Source organism: Garra rufa, chromosome 6 (assembly GCF_049309525.1).
Source record: "Garra rufa chromosome 6, GarRuf1.0, whole genome shotgun sequence".
NCBI classification, from domain to species: domain Eukaryota; kingdom Metazoa; phylum Chordata; class Actinopteri; order Cypriniformes; family Cyprinidae; genus Garra; species Garra rufa.
The window spans coordinates 11,670,022-11,690,233 of record NC_133366.1 but is presented as its reverse complement, the minus strand read 5'-3'; the positions used below and the strand labels follow the sequence as shown (position 1 = coordinate 11,690,233).

General features: G+C 37.3%; 2 protein-coding genes across 2 annotated transcripts; one reads left to right on the top strand and one right to left on the bottom strand.

Moving 5' to 3' along the window:
• Window positions 1–690: 690 nt before the first annotated feature.
• On the bottom strand, window positions 691–10,153 carry LOC141337106 (probable E3 ubiquitin-protein ligase HERC4). Its single transcript, XM_073842864.1, has 24 exons — window positions 9,940–10,153; window positions 8,390–8,507; window positions 8,234–8,310; window positions 7,909–8,130; window positions 7,697–7,788; window positions 7,473–7,603; window positions 7,218–7,345; window positions 7,059–7,129; window positions 6,847–6,965; window positions 6,619–6,678; window positions 6,444–6,519; window positions 6,087–6,273; window positions 5,850–6,010; window positions 5,696–5,770; window positions 5,537–5,608; window positions 5,365–5,433; window positions 2,475–2,612; window positions 2,238–2,378; window positions 1,982–2,148; window positions 1,817–1,883; window positions 1,660–1,718; window positions 1,392–1,575; window positions 1,212–1,311; window positions 691–1,099 (listed from the first exon to the last, which is right to left on the bottom strand). The coding sequence occupies exons 1-24, from the start codon at window positions 10,151–10,153 to the stop codon at window positions 885–887; spliced, it is 2,943 nt and encodes a 980-aa protein (XP_073698965.1). The 3' UTR covers window positions 691–884.
• A 564-nt stretch (window positions 10,154–10,717) lies between these two features.
• ppm1kb (protein phosphatase, Mg2+/Mn2+ dependent 1Kb) lies at window positions 10,718–20,024 on the top strand. The gene is made up of 7 exons (XM_073842369.1): window positions 10,718–10,846; window positions 11,516–12,049; window positions 12,821–12,921; window positions 15,947–16,112; window positions 16,194–16,338; window positions 17,971–18,105; window positions 18,257–20,024. Exons 2-7 carry the CDS (start codon window positions 11,610–11,612, stop codon window positions 18,386–18,388), a joined length of 1,119 nt encoding a protein of 372 aa, XP_073698470.1. The 5' UTR covers window positions 10,718–10,846; window positions 11,516–11,609; the 3' UTR covers window positions 18,389–20,024.
• Window positions 20,025–20,212: the final 188 nt, after the last annotated feature.

The window sequence follows — 20,212 nt, the reverse complement described above, 5'->3', positions numbered from 1 at the left end:
TACATTTGAATATTTTGCTAATACACTTATTGTTACATTTTTTGCTATTTATGGGAATTTGGTTTAGTTGTAGTTTAGGCAAATTTATTTGACTTTTGGAATAATGTAAATAGTTTTGTATCAAATTTAATAGAGCTGTTGGTATTGCTTTACATACCTTATTATAATCCTTCTTTAAGTTTTGTATATTACATTTTTTTTTGAAATCCGTAAATCTAAGAAAATGACCTTGTTCATCTAATATATCTGTGATAAAAATAATTCCCTAATATTATAAATATTAACTTAGGTTAAAATGAGCCATCTCAATGAGGGAAAATGCTTGGAGGACATTTGTAGCAACACTGCGACAAGAAACACCTGATAATCGGCTCAAACCTGTGAAACAAACATACTATGAAGGAGAGCCACTAAAACGGTGTTTACTAAAACATATATTTTTATTTATCTAAGGAATGAAATATGTAACAATGGATAGGTAACAATATATAACAGGTTATGAGGTGACATACAAGAATATCCACATAATAATGCATGCATATAATATAAAAATGAGAAAGTACAGTTACAGGGTAGTTAAGTTATTCTACCAGCAGTAACGCATATACAATAAAATGTATTTAAATATATTTTTTAATACCTGTAGCGCTCACATTGTGTGTATTTACAAATATTTAGTTTTTCATAACTATATAAATCTCATAAATGTTACGACATTAAAAAAAAATTGCATCCCACAGCTGTTGCATCCATATTGCAAATCTAAAAGAAGCTCACATTAAATTAACTAACAGTTCTTATAACATTTGAAACTAATAAGTTACAAAATGTAGCAGTATATGCTTGACTGCGTATATTTTGAGGTTTAGAACCTCAAAGGAAGTTCACCCTCTTCCAAAAACCTCACAAAAGCTGATTGCATGTACTAGCTTGTCGTGAAGTGTGTTGATATCGCTGTATTTGTGAAGAATTAATCTGCCAATACAGGTCTGGGCCTCTGGTAAACGGTCTTCTGCATCAGGACGGTCTGAGAGTAAAATCTTCAGAGGGCGCTTTGAGAAACCTCCCACAGGGACACGATCCGTTCCATACAAGAACACTAGAGAAAAATAAACGAAATGTGAAGATCTGAGAGAATAATAACTATGTTTCCTAAAAGTGCATGTGACCTTGATGCATCAAGATGTTCATAAGTTTAAGACAATGCTTACTCAGAAATTTCCTCTTGTTCTCTTCAGAGAGCTCAAAGAAAACAGCCCAGAAGTTCTTGATGAGCTCATGAGAGGGAGAACATCTTTCATAAGATGCACACTAAAGATGAAGCAGAAAAAATGTAAACTTTAAAACATAAATGCTTGTTAGAAATTGCCAAGATTCTTGAACACATTTACCTGCTGAAGCTCCTTCCACTCATATGTAGGGGAGCCATGGAGAAGCTCCTGGAGTTCCTCAGGGTGAAAAATGCTCCAGAAATCAGCTGGGCAGCCCGTAAAGAAACCTTCTGAAAAATGCTTGAACTGTTTCTTCACTGACTTGTTGAAAATGAAGTCGACGTACAAATCCACAAACTTCTGTCTGCAAAAAACAGTGTTTTTACTTTGCAATGAAAGATAAACAAATCTAGCACTGCAAAATTATGAAACATCCAACGGTTTCTACCTATTAGCTTTGGTCACTGGAATTTGATTTCCATTTGGAATGAGCTCTTGCCCTTTGATCTAAAAGAGGTAGATAACGTAAGTGATCAAATGTAAGTTTTTTAACAGCAGCTGTTTACACTTTTGTACAAATGATGAAACATAGAAAACTGTATTACTGTGAAATCCAAAAAGAGTATATCCACATCCTCGTCTTCATCCTCCTCAAGAAGGCTTTTCAGACTTCTAATGTGAGGTGTTTCAAAATACAATTATGAGTATGCTCTGGAAAAGTACTGTGAAACCTACAACATCTAGAAATCAAATAGTCTTTACGTGTTTACCTGGCCTCCACAGGAGACAGCTCCTCCAGATCATTCAGAGTGGGACTCAGCTTGAAGAGTTTCCTGAACAAGGCCACTGGGAAGTGAAGATTTACGTAATGAAGGTTGTAGAGTGCCATTCCACAGATAACACCAAGATAGTAAAAATCGCTATCATCTTGCATATTCTGAAAAAAACATAAGCATCATAGCACAAAATGATATATAAGGGAAAACCACTTAAGGAAGAATGAGGAATGTTTGGTGTAGAACGTACATCCGGTTTGAACCAAACCAGTGAACTCTCATGGACTTCCAGCACCTTCTTCTCCCATTTCAGAAGAGACTGGGAAAGGAGGGTGAAGAACTCTGCAGATACGCCCCTCTCATCTATTCCTTTCTCCCCAATGAACTTCACCTGCACAGGAAACATTTTTACCAGGAATGTTACATAAAACCGCATATCAGATGTTCCAAATGGTTGCCTTTTGAATTGTAGTGCTATTTCATTTACCTTTAATCGATGGAAAAACGAGTAGATGTTTTGTCTGAGATACTCAAGTGTGTCCATCAACACCGATTCTCTGTTTATGCACAACATGTTGATACTGTCATTGTCAGGACTGCTACATGTCCGTTCGTCCTGCAAGTACTTAGAAAAGTGCAATTATGTTAGCTGGGTATTTGCATAAAATGATTACATTCACAGGACGCAGGACACTGTTTCTTTGTGTTTTGGCTGTTTATTTTTTACAACAACAGTATTTTAGGGGCCTGAAAATGCAAACTGTTGAAAACAGGTTTCAATGTGCAAGTTCTCGTCACCACTATCTTCTCTGTGTGGACTACAAAAAATGCTGTCAAGCACATATGCATGCACATGCACATGCACATATTCAGTCTATCCACCATTTTCTTCCCATAAGAGTGGGCGCTCATCAGCGTCCAGCTATTTTTAGCTGTACAAAACAGCTCGTTTTACTGCTTAATATTGCAAATTGATGTGTCTTACTGTATTATTTTAATGTATTATCTTAATTATGAATACACTGGTTTGTAGTGCAGTTTTACCGTTTACTGGCAAAAAAAAAATTATTTTCGTTATTTCCCTATAGCGGCTAAAGCACCGGAAGTATCGCCCATAGGATTACTTCTGCATTAAAGGTGGATAGATGTTCTTTACAAAGTAACATCAGCAGCATCTACTTGCTTTGGCATGCATAATACAGCATTTTTAGTCACTTTCTCTGATCTGTTTGCAAATGCTGTCTGTATGCGAAACTTTTCAGATTTAAGTACATCACTGTCATGTAAACATACCTGCAGTTTATCATGGTATAGTGAGGGAAAAAATATTTGATCCCCTGCTGATTTTGTACATTTGCCCACTGACAAAGAAATGATCAGTCTATAATTTTAATGGTAGATTTATTTGAACAATGAGAGACAGAATAACAACAGAAATTCCAGAGAAAACACATTTTTTTTTAAAAATTCAATTAATTTGCATTTTAATGAGTGAAATAAGTATTTGACCCCTTCGCAAAACATGCCTTTGCAAAACCCTTGTTGGCAATCACAGAGGTCAGATGTTTCTTGTAGTTGGCCACCAGGTTTGCACACATCTCAGAAGGATTTTGTCCCACTCCTCTTTGCAGATCCTTTCCGAGTCATTAAGGTTTCGAGGCTGACGTTTGGCAACTCAAATCTTCAGCTCCCTCACAGATTTTCTATGGAATTAGGGTCTGAAGACTGGCTAGGCCACTCCAGGACCTTAAAGGTTGTATCAGCGATTCTAGGCTGAAACATAAAGTGTCACATTCAGCTGACCTTTCTTCACAATCTGCTCGCTGCCTGCCCCATAAATTGGCTGTAAAAAAAAACGCGTCTCTGTGGTCAGCCTAGGGTCCGAGATATGCCAAAAAAAAAACAATCGGTGCTACCAACCATTCCACAGAAAAACAAACAGTGTTCCAACCAATCAGCGTCATGGGGTTGGTGTTGTGGACTTTCCTACTGGTGCTGGGATGTGAGGGAGGCGGAGCGAAAGTCCACAACACCAAACCCCTGACGGTGATTGGTTGGAACACTGTTTGTTTTTCTGTGGAATGGTTGGTAGCACCGATTGTTTTTTTGGCATATCTCGGACCCTAGGCTGACCACAGAGACGCGTTTTTTTTTACAGCCAATTTATGGGGCAGGCAGCGAGCGGATCGTGAAGAAAGGTCAGCTGAATGTGACACTTTATGTTTCAGGCTTGAAATCGCTGATACAACCTTTAATGTGCTTCCTCTTTTGTTACCCTGGCAGTGTGTTTTGGGTCATACCCATCCCTGACCCATTTTCAATGCCCTGGCTGAGGGAAGGACGTTCTCACCCAAGATTTGACAGTACATGGCCCTGTTTATCGTCCTTTTGATGCGGTGCAGTTGTCCTGTTACCTTAGCAGAAAAACACCCCCAATGCATAATGTTTCCACCTCATTGTTTAACAGTGGGGATGATGTTCTTGGGGTCATAGCCAGCATTTCAAACACATGCGAGTTGAGTTGATGCCAAAGAGCTTGATTTTGGTTTCATCTGACCACAACACTTTCAGCCAGTTCTCCTTTGAATCATTCAGATGTTCATTGGCAAACTTCAGACGGGCCTATACATGTGCTTCCTTGAGCAGGGGGACCTTACGGGTGCTGTAGGATTTTAGTCCTTCACGGCGTAGTGTGTTACCAATTGTTTTCTTGGTGACTATGGTCCCAGCTGCCTTGAGATCAATGACAAGATACTCCTTTATAGTTCTGGGCTGATCATTGAAACTCCACGAGGTGAGATCTGGCATGGAGCCCGAGACCGAGGGAGATCAACAGTTATTTTGTTGTCCAACCAACTGTTGTCACCTTCTCACCAAGCTGCTTGGCGATGGTCTTGTAGCCCATTCCAGCCTTGTGTAGGTCTACAAACTTGTCGCTGACATCCTTGGACAGCTCTTTGGTCTTGGCCATGGTGGAGAGTTTGGGATCTGATTGATTGATTGCTTCTGTGGACAGGTGTCTTTTATACAGGTAACAAGCTGAGATTAGGAACACTCCCATTAAGAAAATGCTCCTAATCTCAGTTTGTTACCTGTATAAAAGACACCTGGGAGCCAGAAACCTTCCTGATTGATAGGGGATCAAATACTTATTTCACTCATTAAAATGCGAATCAATTTATAACTTTTTTTAAATGCATTTTTCTGGATGTTTTTGTGGATTTTCTGTCTCTCACGGTTAAAATAAACCTGCCATTAAAATGATAGACTGATCATTTTTTGTCAATGGGTAAACGTACAAAATCAGCAGGGGTGCAAATATTTTTTTCCCTCACTGTATTTGTATAAATGAGTACATCATCATGTCTGTCACTTACACGCAACATTCTCCGTTTCGATACAGTGTCAGCCGCAAAAGGGAACCTGAATAATGTTTTAATAGCTCTCTGTAAGAAAGATGCATTGGAGTAATATAGGATTTCTTACAGTTATTGAACAAAGAGCATAAAAAGTAAATGTAAATATCCATATGAAGTCTTCAATACTCACAATGTAGTAATATTTCAAAGCTCTGTCACAGGGAACATTGAACACTTCCAGGTCTTCCATGGTGACCTGGAGCTATTGATGCAGAAAAAGAGAATTTTCTTGTATTTTAGTTTTCCTGAAAGAAATCTGTGCAACAGTATTCACTACTTTGGTTCTTACTGTATCTAGTAGATCATTGATCTCAAAAATGATGAAATCCCTGTTTGCGATGTCTCTGTTGGCACTGAGGCAGACCTTCACAACAAAGGATAAACAAGTATTATACAATTATAAGGTTAAATTGCATCTTTGATCCAATGTTTAAAAAAGGCACCTGATTGATTTTCTGAAGGATCTCCAAAAAGTTCTCCAAGTTGTGTATATCCTGATTCATTTTGCCACGAGAAATCTGGCCAATCAGCTTAGCCGATGCTTTGCGAAATAACTTCACCAGGCCTTTGAGGCGATCATCTGGGAGTTCGGACCAGTACTTCTCTGATAACATAATTTAAAAATATTTAGACAAATACAAAATGGCCAAAAGCAAAGTCTGCAAGGTCTTCAGCTTTACCTAACACCTTGTGAACATCAGGACTCAGCTGAAGGATTTTGGAGGCCAGAGCTTCAGTGAGTTCAATTTGTTGTTGTTTCTGGAAACGTCTGATGAGCTCAGGAAGGAGAATGTAAAGTCTGAGCGATTCCTCATCAGTTGGATTGGGATTCAGAGATCGCAGCATTTGTTGAATTACCTTCACTACCTGTGATATACAGTACAAATAATTTTGACTTTTTGTTTTGTGAAAAAAAAAAAAAAAAAAAACTAAAAAAAGACACTACACCATGATAGAAACCCCTTTTTAATAATTAAAATTTAGTCATTTTTTTAATGTAAAATGTAACAAACTGAATATTTTAGGTTTGCTATTACCTTTGATGTCACCTTTTCATTCTCTAATAACTTTGAAAAAGCATTTTCAGCCAGCTCAAAATCCTGTTCATCATGACTACAAAAACAGAAATGTATATAACTATTTGTGATGCTTTTAGCAGATTTGTTTTAGGCGTAACAAATGACTAGACATACCTATGGATTTCTGATTTACCTTGCTTTGAGAAAGCTTCCATTCAAACAGGCAGCATAGGAGAACACTTTTCTTATTTCCCTGTAAATATAGTCCAATTATATGCATTACCCTACCATATATAAATTACAGGCCACAACATTAAATACTAATCAGACCACTAATATACTCTACTTACAATAAGCACTTATACACTTATACTATAGTAGGTTTAGAAAGAACCAAAGTTCCTTTAAGGCAAGAACTCACTTCTTTATTACTGGCCATGAGTCTTTTTCAGATGCCCAGCGCACAAACATTCTGTCATTTAATGTCAAAATCCCTCTGCTAGGATTGGGTTTAGACTTTGCAGACTCATTCCCAAGTTCCTACACAACAACACAAAATAAATAAATAAATAAAAACATACGTAATCCAAGTGCAGCAATAAACTACTTAAAATGAAAACGGCCATGTCTTACTTTGAAAAACAAGGCAAAGGAATGATTCTCCCCAGCGATGAGTTTATCCATCGTATATTCATGATTATATTCTGTGTTCAACAAATAATCAGGTTAAGATCTATTTGCATCATCCTGAATATGAAAATAGCCTATTGCTATAAAATGGTTTTTAATTACTAGTTGTAAGATCCACAGGCAAAGGCACAGACTTCTTGATCATTTTGCTATTTTCCGGCTTCCCTTGTATCCAACATCCAAATGAGTAGATCACCTTTGACGATGTGATTGATGCAAGCGTGTGACGTCTTCATGCAAAATAACAATCAAATGCCTAATTACTAAATAGAACACATAAATCAGAAATGTTTATCGTTTGAAGAATTATGTACAAGAGCTAAAGATGGTGCACAGTGCATAAAAAAAGATCTTTACCTCCCACATGTGACCTGTGACACTTCAGATCCCCACAGTTCAGCAACCACTCGCGGATAAAGTTCGTCTTCAAACGAGTTGTGCCCAAGTTGACCAGAACATCCAGATCCAAATGTGAACACTGTGCCGCCCTGAAACATAAACTATTTATTACATTTTCTGTCCTGCTTGTTTTCATGCTAAATAAAGCATAAAATCTAATACATTATGATCTACTATAGTACCTTTGATAAAGTGGCCGTGTGTTCTCCTCCACATGAGATGGACACAGTTTTCTTCCGGTTCAGACTGTTTACAACCGTTGGGACGTGTCTGTCTGTGATGGAAAAACAGTAGATTATTCACTTCCAAATAATCGTGACACAGTATTGCACAAATTTAGCACATACTTTTAAACTATTTGTGATTTAGTTTCTACATGATGAAACAAGAAGACCTGTAGTGTCTCCGAGGCCCAGCTGTCCGGCAGAGTTCTTTCCCCATCCAAACACGACTCCAGAGAGAGACAACACAAAGCTGTGGTCTCCTCCAGCGCTGATCTGAGCCACTGGGATCCCACTCAGACTCTCAACATGTTGAGCAGACGGAGAGGTCGGATGATCTTTCCTCAATCCCAGCTGACCATGAAAGTTCTCGCCCCAAACGAACAACTGACCATCTGAAAGAGCAACAGCTCTGAACATTTACACTCAAACGTCAATCCATTCATGTCAATCATTAGATCTCAAAAGATAAAAATGGCAGATGTTAGTTATGAATACCATTAGTTAGTGCCATTGAATGATGGTCTCCACATGCGATCTGAATCACCTGTCTGTTATTCAGACTTTTGAAAGGCCTGCAGAGACAAGAAAATCTGTCAGATATACTTATTAACATATATGTTAATTTATATTGTTACGTCTACATAAACAAACCTGCAGTACACAGTAGATTTGTCCACAATGAGAACTTTTCCTTCATAAGAAAGAAGAACCGCACAATCTCCTCCGCAGGCGATCAGTCTGATTTTGTCCTTCTTTAGCTGTAGTTGCTCTGCAGTAAATGAAATATTTTAATCAGTTTAACTATAGAAACATGCAACAGGGCCAGGGGGACTAGAAGAGTTTCAGTAACGTACTGATTGACTAAGTGACTAAATTTTGTTGAGGATAATTATTTTGCTTTGTTTAAAAAAACATGTTGATATTGTTTGTATCAAAATTAAACTTTCTTGCTTCTTTGACATGTTCAAACTTAAATAGAAACTACTATTTCTGTCCTTTAGTGTGACACACATAAAAGAACGACAGATTTGTTTTTATCTCAAAATATCTTAAAAACAGTATTGCAATAGGGGATATATAAAAATCGCTCAATTTAAAATTGTATAATTTTCAGCAGTTTTGAAACGGATGACAGCCAAGTTTGTCTTGTTGTCAAAGTTTGTCTTGAAATTGGTCAACATGTCATGGAGGAAAAAATATGTTAATTAAAATTTTATATTAAATAAATAACCCTATATGAAAATCTAAAATGTAGGTAAAGCTCTCTCATTATTAAGAGTTTTTCCCCTTAATTTTTGTTATAGGACAAAGTTATGGCACAGTTAAAGGAGTAGTTCACTTTCAGAACAAAAATGTACAGATAATGTACTCACCCCCTTGTCATGCAAGATGTTCATGTCATTCTTCAGTCGTAAAGAAACTATGTTTTTTGAGTAAAACATTTCAGGATATCTCTCCATATAATAGACTTCTATGGTGCCCCCGAGTTTGAACTTCCAAAATGCAGCTTCAAACGGCTCTAAACGATCACAGCTGAGGAAAGAAGGGTCTTATCTATAGCAAAACGATGGGTTATTTTCTAAAAAAAAAAAAAAAAGAATTTCTTAATTTATATACTTTTTAACCTCAAATGCTTGTATTGTCTAGCTCGGCAAGACGAGCGTTTGAGATTAAAAAGTATATAAGTTGTAAATGTTTTTAAAAAATAATTAATCGTTTTGCTAGATAAGACCTTTCTTCTTCGGCTGGGATTGTTTAGAGCCCTTTAAAGCTGCATTTAAACTGCATTTTGCAAGTTCAAACTCGGGGGCACCATAGAAGTTCATTATATGGAGAGAAATCCTGAAATGTTTTCCTCAAAAACCACCATTTCTTTACGACTGAAGAAAGAAAGACATGAACATCTTGGATGACAAGGGGGTGAGTACATTATCTGTACATTTTTGTTTTGAAAGTGAACTACTCCTTTAAGTAAAAAAAAAAAAAAAAAAAAAACAATGAAAGAAAGCGGATGACTTCTTATATTTTCTCAAAGATCAGACTTCAAATTACATTAATATATCAATTAATTCTTCATAAATTGTCTTTTACACAATAAGCATTTTTACTTCCTATCTATTTGTCAACTAGTAGTTGACAAAATTAAATTGAATTGAATTAAAAAGTAAAAAGTTGAATTAAAAAAACAAAGAGCGTCATACTTAGTTTTCCATCATGATCACTGTCTCCACTGCGCAATTTTATGACCGAGACCTTCCCATCCTGGATAAATCCAACAAAACTCCTTCCAGCTGACATGTCCTGAACGGCTGTGTTCGGACGCACGAATTGTAAACCACGTCTGCCTTGTTTAATTTTGTCAGGCGGTACCAGCTCAAAAGCCTCTCTGACCTGGGCTCCCCAAAAACACAACATGATCACAGCTGACGGAAGAGATCTGTCAGACTCCAGAAGAGTCTCTCTTCTTCCTGGACTGACGAACACAAAACACAGGAAAGACTGGTTTCGGTTTAAACGATAACGTTACTTATTTGACTTCCCACAAAATGAAAGTGTTTGGAATCATATCATCTATATGTGTTGTTTTCACAGCAAGTTAGAAAAAAATTGTTTAGATGTGGGATAACATCCCATAATGACTTTCAGTTCTTCCACGGAGCTTAAACAGCGATGTTAAATATGTTTAATTAAATCTCACAAAAGTCACATTAATGTTTCCCATAGAATAAACGTGAATGGTGACCGTGTCTGTCATTATGTCATGATGACATCCCTTCTCAAACTTTATAAATCGATAATGTATACAAACATTTTATAAAGGCATCTATGTATACAAGCAGTTTCTAAGTTTCGAACGCCTACTACAGTTTCTCTTAAATCATTGGTTTAGAACCATGTCAATCACATTAGACTGGCCAATGAACTGATTGAACCCCACCGACGAAATGGAGGGATCTGATTGGCTTTCGTGAATTTTCCTTCATAGGCGGCTGGTGCGGCTAAAGCCAAAAAACGACAAGTACGACGCTGTATGATATTGCTTTTATATTAACCCGTTAGATTAAACAAAGACATACTATATCTCATTTTTTATTGAACAAATTGAAGGTAAGTAGCGAATGAACTAAATAAACTAGATATTATGCAATATTCGCGTCTGAATCGGTTTGCTAGCAGCAGAGCGCCAAAGGCACAGCTCGAAGATTCATCTCCATTTTGTTTGTTGTGATTAATGTTTACATTAAATAATCCGCTTACTGTATAATATATCTCTTTTAGCCTTTCTAAGTTATTACTTATGTTTAAAATTTCTAAAAACTAGTTATTTGAAGGGTTTGGCCAGCATGTTGTTATGTAAGCGAAGTGTTGCGTCATGTTTATTTACCCTCTATTCATATTCAACTTGTTGATTCGTCCTCCATGTTTATGTATTTGGGTTATTCCTCTTTTAAATTACTGTATTGATGTTGTTTTATGCAGGTTATGTTTTTAAAATATATGAATTCTAGTATGAATTAAATAGGGGGTGGGGCACAGTTGTGTATAATGTTGTTACTGAATGACTCCATTGAGACAGGCAATAAACACGATGTTTAGTGTTTAAAGAAAGGCTGTTTTATAACCTAACCAGCTTACTACCTAGGCAGTATTTTTAGGCATGTGTTATATGCATATGTTTAATGTTTTTAATCAGTGACTTAAGTGGGAGGGGCTGTAGACATGCTATTTAGTGTTCAAACACTAAGTCATTCATCTATTCGTTTACTTGTTTTTCAGAGAACTCCGTTCAAGACTGATTATCTTCAGAGACCAGCTGTTTGTTTCAGATTCTTCCTGCCTGTTCCATAAGTGTGGTATCCTGCTACTGAGCATGTCAGTGGCTCTTCTCATGCGCTATGCCACGTTCAGCGGATCCCGTGTCTGCTGCAGGGCTGCCCTCGGCCTAACTGGCGCCCACCAGGAAGACCCGAGACGGGCTTTACACACACCATCATCTCCTCGGTGCAGCAACTCTCGCTTTGATCCGGACGGCAGTGGTCGTCCGACTACTTGGGATTCTTTTGGGATCTGGGACAACCGCATTGATGCGCCTATCATGCTTCCGTCGAGCATCCGATATGGTAAACCTATTCCCAAAGTTAGCCTGCACAAGGTGGGCTGCGCCTCGCAGATTGGCCAGCGGAAGGTGAACGAAGACCGCTATCATCTGTCGCAGATGACGGACAACATTGTGTACTTTGCGGTGTTTGACGGGCACGGAGGCGCAGAGGCTGCTGAATTCTGCCACAGAAACATGGAGAAGCATATTAAGTAAGAATCGTTTGTACTCAAGGAATGGTTCTTCTAAAAATAAAGAAATTGTTCAAAATGTACTCACCCTCAGGCCATTTAAGATGTAGATGAGTTTGTTTCTTCATGGGATCAGATTTAGAGAAATTTAGCTCACCAATGGATACTCTACAGTGAATGGGTGCCGTCAGAATGAAAGTCTAAACAGCTGATGAAAACACCACAATAATCCACAAGTAATCCAGTCCATCAATTAACGTCTTGTAAAGTGAAAAGCTGACATGTCCACTGATGTATTTGTCTTCTGATTCAGATGAGACTGTTTTCCACTGCAAAAAGCAATATTATGTAATATTATTAGAGCCAGAAGCAACGGTTTGAAGTTAATGATGTTTTGATGTAAACATGCAGCTTTTTTTCTTCACAAGATGTTAATGAATGGATTGGAGTTGTGTTGATTACTTGTGGTTCCTTATGATGTTTTTATTAGCTGTTTGGACTCCAATTCTGACGGCACCCATTCACTGAAGAGGATCCATTTGGCGAGCAAGTGATGTAATGCTACATTTTTCTACATCTGTTGAAATAGAAACAAACTCTTCATCTTGGATGACCTGAGAGTGAATCAGTTTTCTTCAAAGTTTCATTTTTGGATGAAATATGTAAATGGTGAACTTATTTTTAGATTTCAAGAATATGCAAGGACTGTGCTTCTGAATCTAACCATTATGGGCTTCTGAATGTACTGTTTTAGAATAATTGTTTATATTACATTTTTTATTTGTCTTTCAGAGATATTGCAGAGGAGGAGGATAACTTGGAATTAGTTTTAACCAAAGCATTTCTTGAGGTGGACAAAGCATTAGCAAGGCATCTTCATTTCACTGCAGATGGTAGGTCTTATTTCACTGATTTATTTGTTTTTGTTTAGAGCATGTGCAGTCTCTCAGCTGTTGTTTTAGAGCCTTCGTTTATAAGTATTGCTTTGATGCATCAGGTAAACATGTAACAGAGCCAGATGGACATTTGTGAACAACATGACACTGTAGACTAAATAAATAATTTTGTTTAATAAAATAAACAATAATCCCTAATACAGAGCAGTGAAGACCTTTATAATCGTCTCATGATATTTCACAGATTTCTCTTTGGCTCTGTAAAATGCGTCCATCCCAACATAGATAGCACTTACATGCTTGTGTATACTAGGGGTGGGTCTAGATGCATCTATATTCTTAGAATGCAAATAATTAACAAACACTGTACAAGCCATAATGGCAAAGCAAAATACAGGTTTTTAACATATTTGCAAATTTATTATTAAAAATAAAAAACTTGAAATGATTCCATTGCATAAGTATTCATACCCTTATCTGGGACAGTTAAAGTTTACTCAGGAACATTCATATTGCTTGTAGATTTTAATTGAAATGATTAAATTGAAATTTAATTTAATGGGTGTGATAAAAGGTCTAACAGCTGAAAATGCATATCAAAGCAAAAACCAAGCCCTGAAGTAAAAAAAAAAAAACTGCCTGTAGAGCTCAGAGACAGGATTGCATCAAGCCACACATCTGGGGAAGACTTTAGAAAAAATTCTGCTACATTGAAGGCTCACAGAAGCATATAGTCTTCATTACCCTTAATGGAATGAAACTCGGAACCAGATGTTTTGTTTTTCTCTCTCTCTCAACCAACCTGTTCTGTATTTGCACAAACTTCATTGCAATTAGGGGTGTGTGATATGACTATTTTTGATCGTGGACAATTAAAATGTCTCCACAATCTGCTTTTGAACTATACTATATTTCGTGCTACAGCGCCTCAGTCTCAATATACTGTACAATGTGGCATACATTCTCATCATATACTGTAGATTGTTTAAAAATGCGGTGGTTGCTTCTAATTTAAACGTCTCTACCTGTAATAGAGAAGATAAACATCTTGTTCATGTACTCGTATTTTTATTCATTCTTGTCCCTTGCTTAAGGCGTAAAATAAACATTTTAAAAAAGAAAACAGCCCATTTGCTTGTAAACATTGGCTATCCGAATCGGCCATGAATATTCTAGATCGGTGCATTACTAAAAAGAAATGTTGGGACGAGTGCTGGCTGTTCTGCTCAATTGGCAGTTGTGGTGCTTCTAAATATTCATTTGGTGCTCCTAAATTTTGAGCCCTGCCTAATGAAAACCCAGACGAAGCTCAGATTGGGCAAAAGGTTTACCTTCCAACAGGACCATAACCCTAAGCACACAGCAAAAGTAGCTTGTAGGCTACTCTGAATGTCTTTGAGTGGCCCAGGCAGAGACTTGGATTGAACCCAATCAAACGTTTCTGGAGAAACCTGAAATTGTCTGCCAGACCCCATCCAAGCTGGCAGAGCTTGAGAGGTGAAGAGGTGAGACGAAGAATGGCAGATAATTGCCAGATGTTGATGTGCAAATCTTGTTGCATCATTCCCAAAAAGACTTGAGGCTGTAAAGGTGCTTCAGCTAAGTACTAAGTTAAGGGTATGAATACTTATGCAATGTACTTATTTCAGTTTTTTATTTTTAATAAATTTATGAAGTTGTGAAAATGTTTGCCCCTTTTCTCTGCAACTGGACAGTAACTACTTACTACTAAACATAACGAGTAGCATGCAGAACATTTGTCAGCTGAAAATGGGAATTAGTTATAAGTTGGAATTATATCAATTATTGCAAGTCATTTTTTAGCCCTAAAATACAAATACAAAAAACTAAAAACTAAACAAACTTTATTTATTAAGTTAAACATTTAAGTTATACTCGTTTATTGCATTTCTGTTCACCTTAACAGCCACTTTAATATAGGAAAGATTCGCACCCAATGCTGTTGCTGAAAAATTGATGCATCAGGAATTATTTGAAATCGCATTACCTTAATTTGAAATGGTTTCAACAATGACTTTTAAAGCCCACCTTTAGTATACAATATTAACATATAGTTTAAAAAAAGTTTTGTTTTTTTTAAATTCATCTGTGTTGATAAGGATATTAAATACTGTTGTGATTAAAATAAATACGATTGTGCCAGGTCCATCATATTCATGTAGTGTGCGGCCCACTAGTGTGGCCTGATGCGTGACATGTAAAATCTTGCCCTATGTGTGTGCGTGTTATATTTACAACAGCCGCGGACCCAGCTTACCCCTATAAGAGCTGCAGCTCTGCGGTACCTTTATGGAGGCCGGAGGGTTAGATTGCTCCAGCGGGTCCTTGCGTGGACTTTTGGAAGGTTCCTGACCTTTCTCTCCTTCTTTCCTTTCTGTCTTTCTCTTTATCTCTCTTTACTGTGCTCTGCCTTCTTCACATGTGTTGGTTGCTGGAAAATGATTGATTAGTTTGTTCAAATCTTTTTTTTTTTTTTTTTTTGTGTGTGTGTATGGATAATGCTAGTTTTAATGATGTCAGAGAAAAGTACAAGATATTTACTGTGGGAGTATTTATTTTTTTTTAGTAAAGAAATGCTGTTTACCTCTTAAAATCAATTGCTTTTATTCTGTTTAATGCTTTTTTTTTCTATGCTAAGCATAATGTTTGGCCTAAACAATGGTGTTTACTTTTCTAACACATGTTCTGTGTGCCTTAGTCAAAAAGGCACAATGCTACTTGCTTGCCTTGACCACTCCAGTACATTATCTCTCTTGGAAACTCCCTCTTTTTTGTTTCAGTTTACATTCATTTACCAAAACAATGTGTACACATCTCATAAATATGCACAGTATTGTCTAGTATAGAATCTCAGAACAGGACTAAGAGTAAATATCTGTTTTGTTTCTGTGTGTGATTGTGCTTAAACCGATGTAACCTCTGTATTGCGTGTTATACTGTTTCTGTAACCTTCAGCGTGTCACAAGCTAACCATTCTGCCTTGCTCTCTGCTGTGTTACAGCCTCTCTGTTAAGTGCAGGGACCACGGCCACAGTGGCCCTGCTGAGAGATGGCATCGAGCTGGTGGTGGCCAGCGTCGGGGACAGCCGAGCCATGCTGTGCCGCAGAGGGAAAGCCCTCAAACTCACCATCGATCACACGCCTGAAAGAAAGGATGAAAAAGAGAGGTAGGGTTAGCCTAAGTGCTCCCAGCAGATTGAGACACTGTAAGTGCATGTCTTTTGATCGCCATGTGTTTATTTGTGAAGGATACGGAAGACTGGAGGTTTTATTACATGGAATAGCTTGGGCCAACCACATGTCAATGGCAGACTGGCCATGACACGCAGCATTGGAGATTTCGACCTCAAGACATCAGGTGTCATCGCAGAACCAGAGACTAAGAGAGTTACAGTGAGAACTTTTCTCTTTTAAATCCACTTATACATATTCAAAATGTGCTGGAAATGTACCTTTACCATAATATAAATTAAAATGACTAAATATTTTACACAGTGCCTTGCGAAAGTATTCATACCCCTTCATTTTTTCAGGTTTTATCTTGCAGCCTTATGTTGAAGTGTTTTAAATTACTTTTTTTCCCACATCAATCTACACTCCATACACCATATTGACAAAGCGAAAACAGAACTGTCATAACTTTGTAAGTTTATTAAAAATAAATCAACTGTACAAAATAAGTACATTGGATAAGTATTCATACTCTTAACTCGGTACTTAGCTGATGCACCTTTACAGTCTCAAGTGTTTTTGTGTGTGATGTGACAAGCTTTGCACATCATCATTTGGCAATTATCTGCCATTCTTCGCCCCACCTCTCAAGCTCTGTCAGCATGGATCTGGACAGATGCACATTTTCAGGTTTCTCCTGAAATATTTGATTGGATTCAAGCCCAGACTCTAGCTGGGCCACTTAAGGACATTCACAGAGTTGTCTATAAGCCTCAATATTTTGGTGCATTGAGCTTTTCTTCTACTCTGATGAGTTCCTCAGTTCCTGCCGCTGAAAAGCAGCCTTACAGCATGAGGCTGCTACCAGCACACTTTACTTTTGGGATGGTACTCTGCAGGTGATGAGCAGTGCCTGGTTTCCTTCAAACATGATGTTTGGAATTAAGGTTCATCAGACTACAGAATCTTGTTTCTCACAGTCTGAGGGTCCTTTAGGTGCTTTTTTGCAAATTCTAAGTGGATTTTTATGTGTCTTCACTGAGGAGAGGCTTGAGTAATGCCACACCACCATAAAGTCCATATCGGTGGAGTGTTGCAGTGATGTTTGTCCTTCTGTTGATTTCTCCTATCTCCACATGATCATGAAGCTCGACTAGAGTGACCATCAGGTTATTGGTCACCAGTCTAACCAAAGCTTTTTTCCATCAATTGCTCAGTTTGACCAGGAGACCAACTCTAGGAAGAGTCCTATTTGTTTGAGACTTCTTCCATTAAGGATAACAAAGACTACATGCTTCTGTGAACCTTCAATGGAGCAGAATTTTTTTCTGAACTGATGTTCATCACAGATGTGTGTGGCTTGATGCAATCCTGTTTCTGAGCTCTACATGCAGTTTTCTTTTACCTCAGGGCTTGGTTTTTCCTCTTCAGCTGTTAGACCTTTTATAAAGAGATTTGCCTTTCCAAATCATACCCATTCAGTTGAATTTGTCACTCAAAGTGTAGTAACATCTAAAAGCAATATGACAGCTTCTGAGGTAAATTTCAGCTGTCACAGATAAGGGTATAAATACTGCGGGATCATTTAAGTTTTTTTATTTTCAATAAATATGCAAAGATTTTAAAAACCTGTTTTTTGCTTTGCCATTACGGTGTATGGAGTGTCGATTGATGTGGAATTAATGAATGCTTTCGCAAGGCACTGTATATATTTATATTGTATAATAAATATAAAACAAATAAACATTACTTCATAAATAAATAATTTTAATACATTTTTGATACGATTTAAACATTTATTAAATATTTTACTAAATTCAAGTTGTATTGATTTAAGTCTGCCTGTGTTGTCAGTTGCATCACGTCCATGACTCCTTTTTGGCACTCACTACTGATGGCATCAACTTCATCATGAACAGTCAAGAGATCTGTGACGTCATTAACCAATGTAACGACCCTAAAGAGGCCGCACAACGCATATCTGAGCAGGTAAGTCATAAAATCCAATATCCACTAATTAAATTGTTCAATGATAGCTAATTTTACCCCAGATATTTAGATGATGCTTTTGTATTTTAGTTTGTATCAGAGTTCTAAAAACAAAAAAACTTGGTTCTTGTCATTGTCAAACCCCTCATAGGCTCTTCAATACGGATCTGAAGACAACAGCACTATCATTGTGGTGCCGTTCGGCGCCTGGGGCAAACACAAAAGCTCTGACGCAAGCTTCTCCTTCAGTCGCAGCTTCGTCTCCAGTGGCCGCTGGGCCTAAAAATCAGAAGACGGTGATGATTTAACTGATCCACAGATGTGACTCCCTAGTCTGAATTTATCAATGTGCAATATTCTCCTAATCCATCCTGTGAGGATCACCTCAAAAAAGACCATTACAGCCAGAACCCACATTTAATGTGGTTTTGGAGTTGATACTGACTCAACAGAATGATACAGAGCTATTTTGCCTAGAGAAGCAAATCGAGCATTGTTCATGTCTAAACCGCTGGAGTTAAAGTTACCCTGAGGTCTGAGTTTATCCTAGTCTTGAAAATGGTTCTTTCCCGCTTCTAGCTCTTAACCTTTGGTGCTATCTTTCATTTGGTTACCTCAGTTGTGGTTTTCACTTTTGCAGATACTATACTTTAAAATAGTGTGCTATAGTGGAATCAGCAGCTGTTCAAAGTACTAACGTACTGTTATTGTGAATCACATTTAATTTTTAGAACAGGAATTTTAAGCACTTTCAGATTTTGGGAGGTTTGATTATTTTTGTAATCCTCATAACTCTAGTCTTTGAGTGTTAAAAGACACGGAAGCACATTTCAGTGGTCTAATGGCTGTGCACATTCATAAGCTCATATTCACAGAGTTAGACCACTGTACATCCTGAAGTATGGACTCCTATTCCTTGTGCAAGCACATATTTCTATAACTTTGTCCCGTTCATAGTGTGAATATTTATTCATGCTTTATTCCAGCTTAACAACCAGCAGTTTTAAAGCTACTCGGACCATTTCACAAATGAATCGATTTTTCTGTGCCTTTTCCCTAAACATCTGTTCTTTTCGGACATGCTTGAGTCGTTCTGGTAAGGAACTCAACTTTAGGTTCATAACTGAAGTTTTAAACTGTGACTTGTGCTTGTTTAGTGTTACTAGACAAACTATTTTTGTTCAGATTGTACAGTTCAGTACAGTGGTGTTCCCTGCAATGCATAGAGCAAAGTCCAGAAACGTGTTTTATGTTATTTATATAATGTATATGATGGACAGTTAACTCTATGGTATATGCGATTATGTGTTCTATTTAAATGCATCTTTTCTTCTAAGTCTCCTAGTTAAAGCAGAAAAGTGAATTTCATTCATTCATTTCATTCATGATTGTTGTATTTGCAGCCATTCAGCTGTAACTTTAAAACCTAAAGCTTTTAATAGGAAAGGCTTCTGTCGTAATCTTTGATTTCCCGTGATTTTTATTTGTAGAGCCATACACGTGACTTCAGCAAGTCAGCATCTGTGTTCAGGTCTGCAGGATCGGTTTATATTCTGATTTGAGCACTCTTGTCCTGATCATTTAGCATTTCCTCTCGTTTTAGACTTTTAACAGCCTTTTTCCTTTAATGTCTTCCTCTTTAAGGTCCAAAAGCACATCTGTTATGATAGGCGTCTTTTTTCTCTGTGTACTGTTCTTAAGTTATTATATTTCTGCCAGAATGTATTATGTTCAGTGTTAATACAACTGTGCATGGATCTTGCCTAGAACAATCTGTAAAGCGACTGCAAGTGTTTCCTTGCTCTATACATGGACCTAACTTTGCTTTATTGATATGCAGTTTATTGTGAACTATAATGCAGCTGTGAATAAAGTTTCACCAGAAACATCTCTGTTGAATAAACAACTTATTTTTGCCAGGCAAATCTACTTTCTATTATATCCAAGGGGCTATCAAAAGTGTTAAGTTTAAAAAAAGTCTTGCTGCTGTGTGAATACTCTAACATGTTTTGTGTCCTAATAAATGTAATCCAGGAAAATATTCAGTGGAGGTTTAAACCCTGATTTCTGTTCCCAAATCCCTCCTTCTGCTCCATCTATATAAGAT

Coding starts and splice junctions, on each gene's coding strand:
- LOC141337106 (XM_073842864.1), bottom strand. CDS start 10,153: ATGTTGTGTTTTTGGGGAGCCCAGGTCAGAGAGGCTTTTGAGCTGGTA. Junction 2,149..2,237: donor TGGTTTGGTTCAAACCGGAT/GTACGTTCTACA, acceptor TGTTTTTTTCAG/AATATGCAAGATGATAGCGA. Junction 1,576..1,659: donor CCAGTGACCAAAGCTAATAG/GTAGAAACCGTT, acceptor TGTTTTTTGCAG/ACAGAAGTTTGTGGATTTGT.
- ppm1kb (XM_073842369.1), top strand. CDS start 11,610: ATGTCAGTGGCTCTTCTCATGCGCTATGCCACGTTCAGCGGATCCCGT. Junction 12,050..12,820: donor AACATGGAGAAGCATATTAA/GTAAGAATCGTT, acceptor TTTGTCTTTCAG/AGATATTGCAGAGGAGGAGG. Junction 12,922..15,946: donor TCTTCATTTCACTGCAGATG/GTAGGTCTTATT, acceptor GCTGTGTTACAG/CCTCTCTGTTAAGTGCAGGG.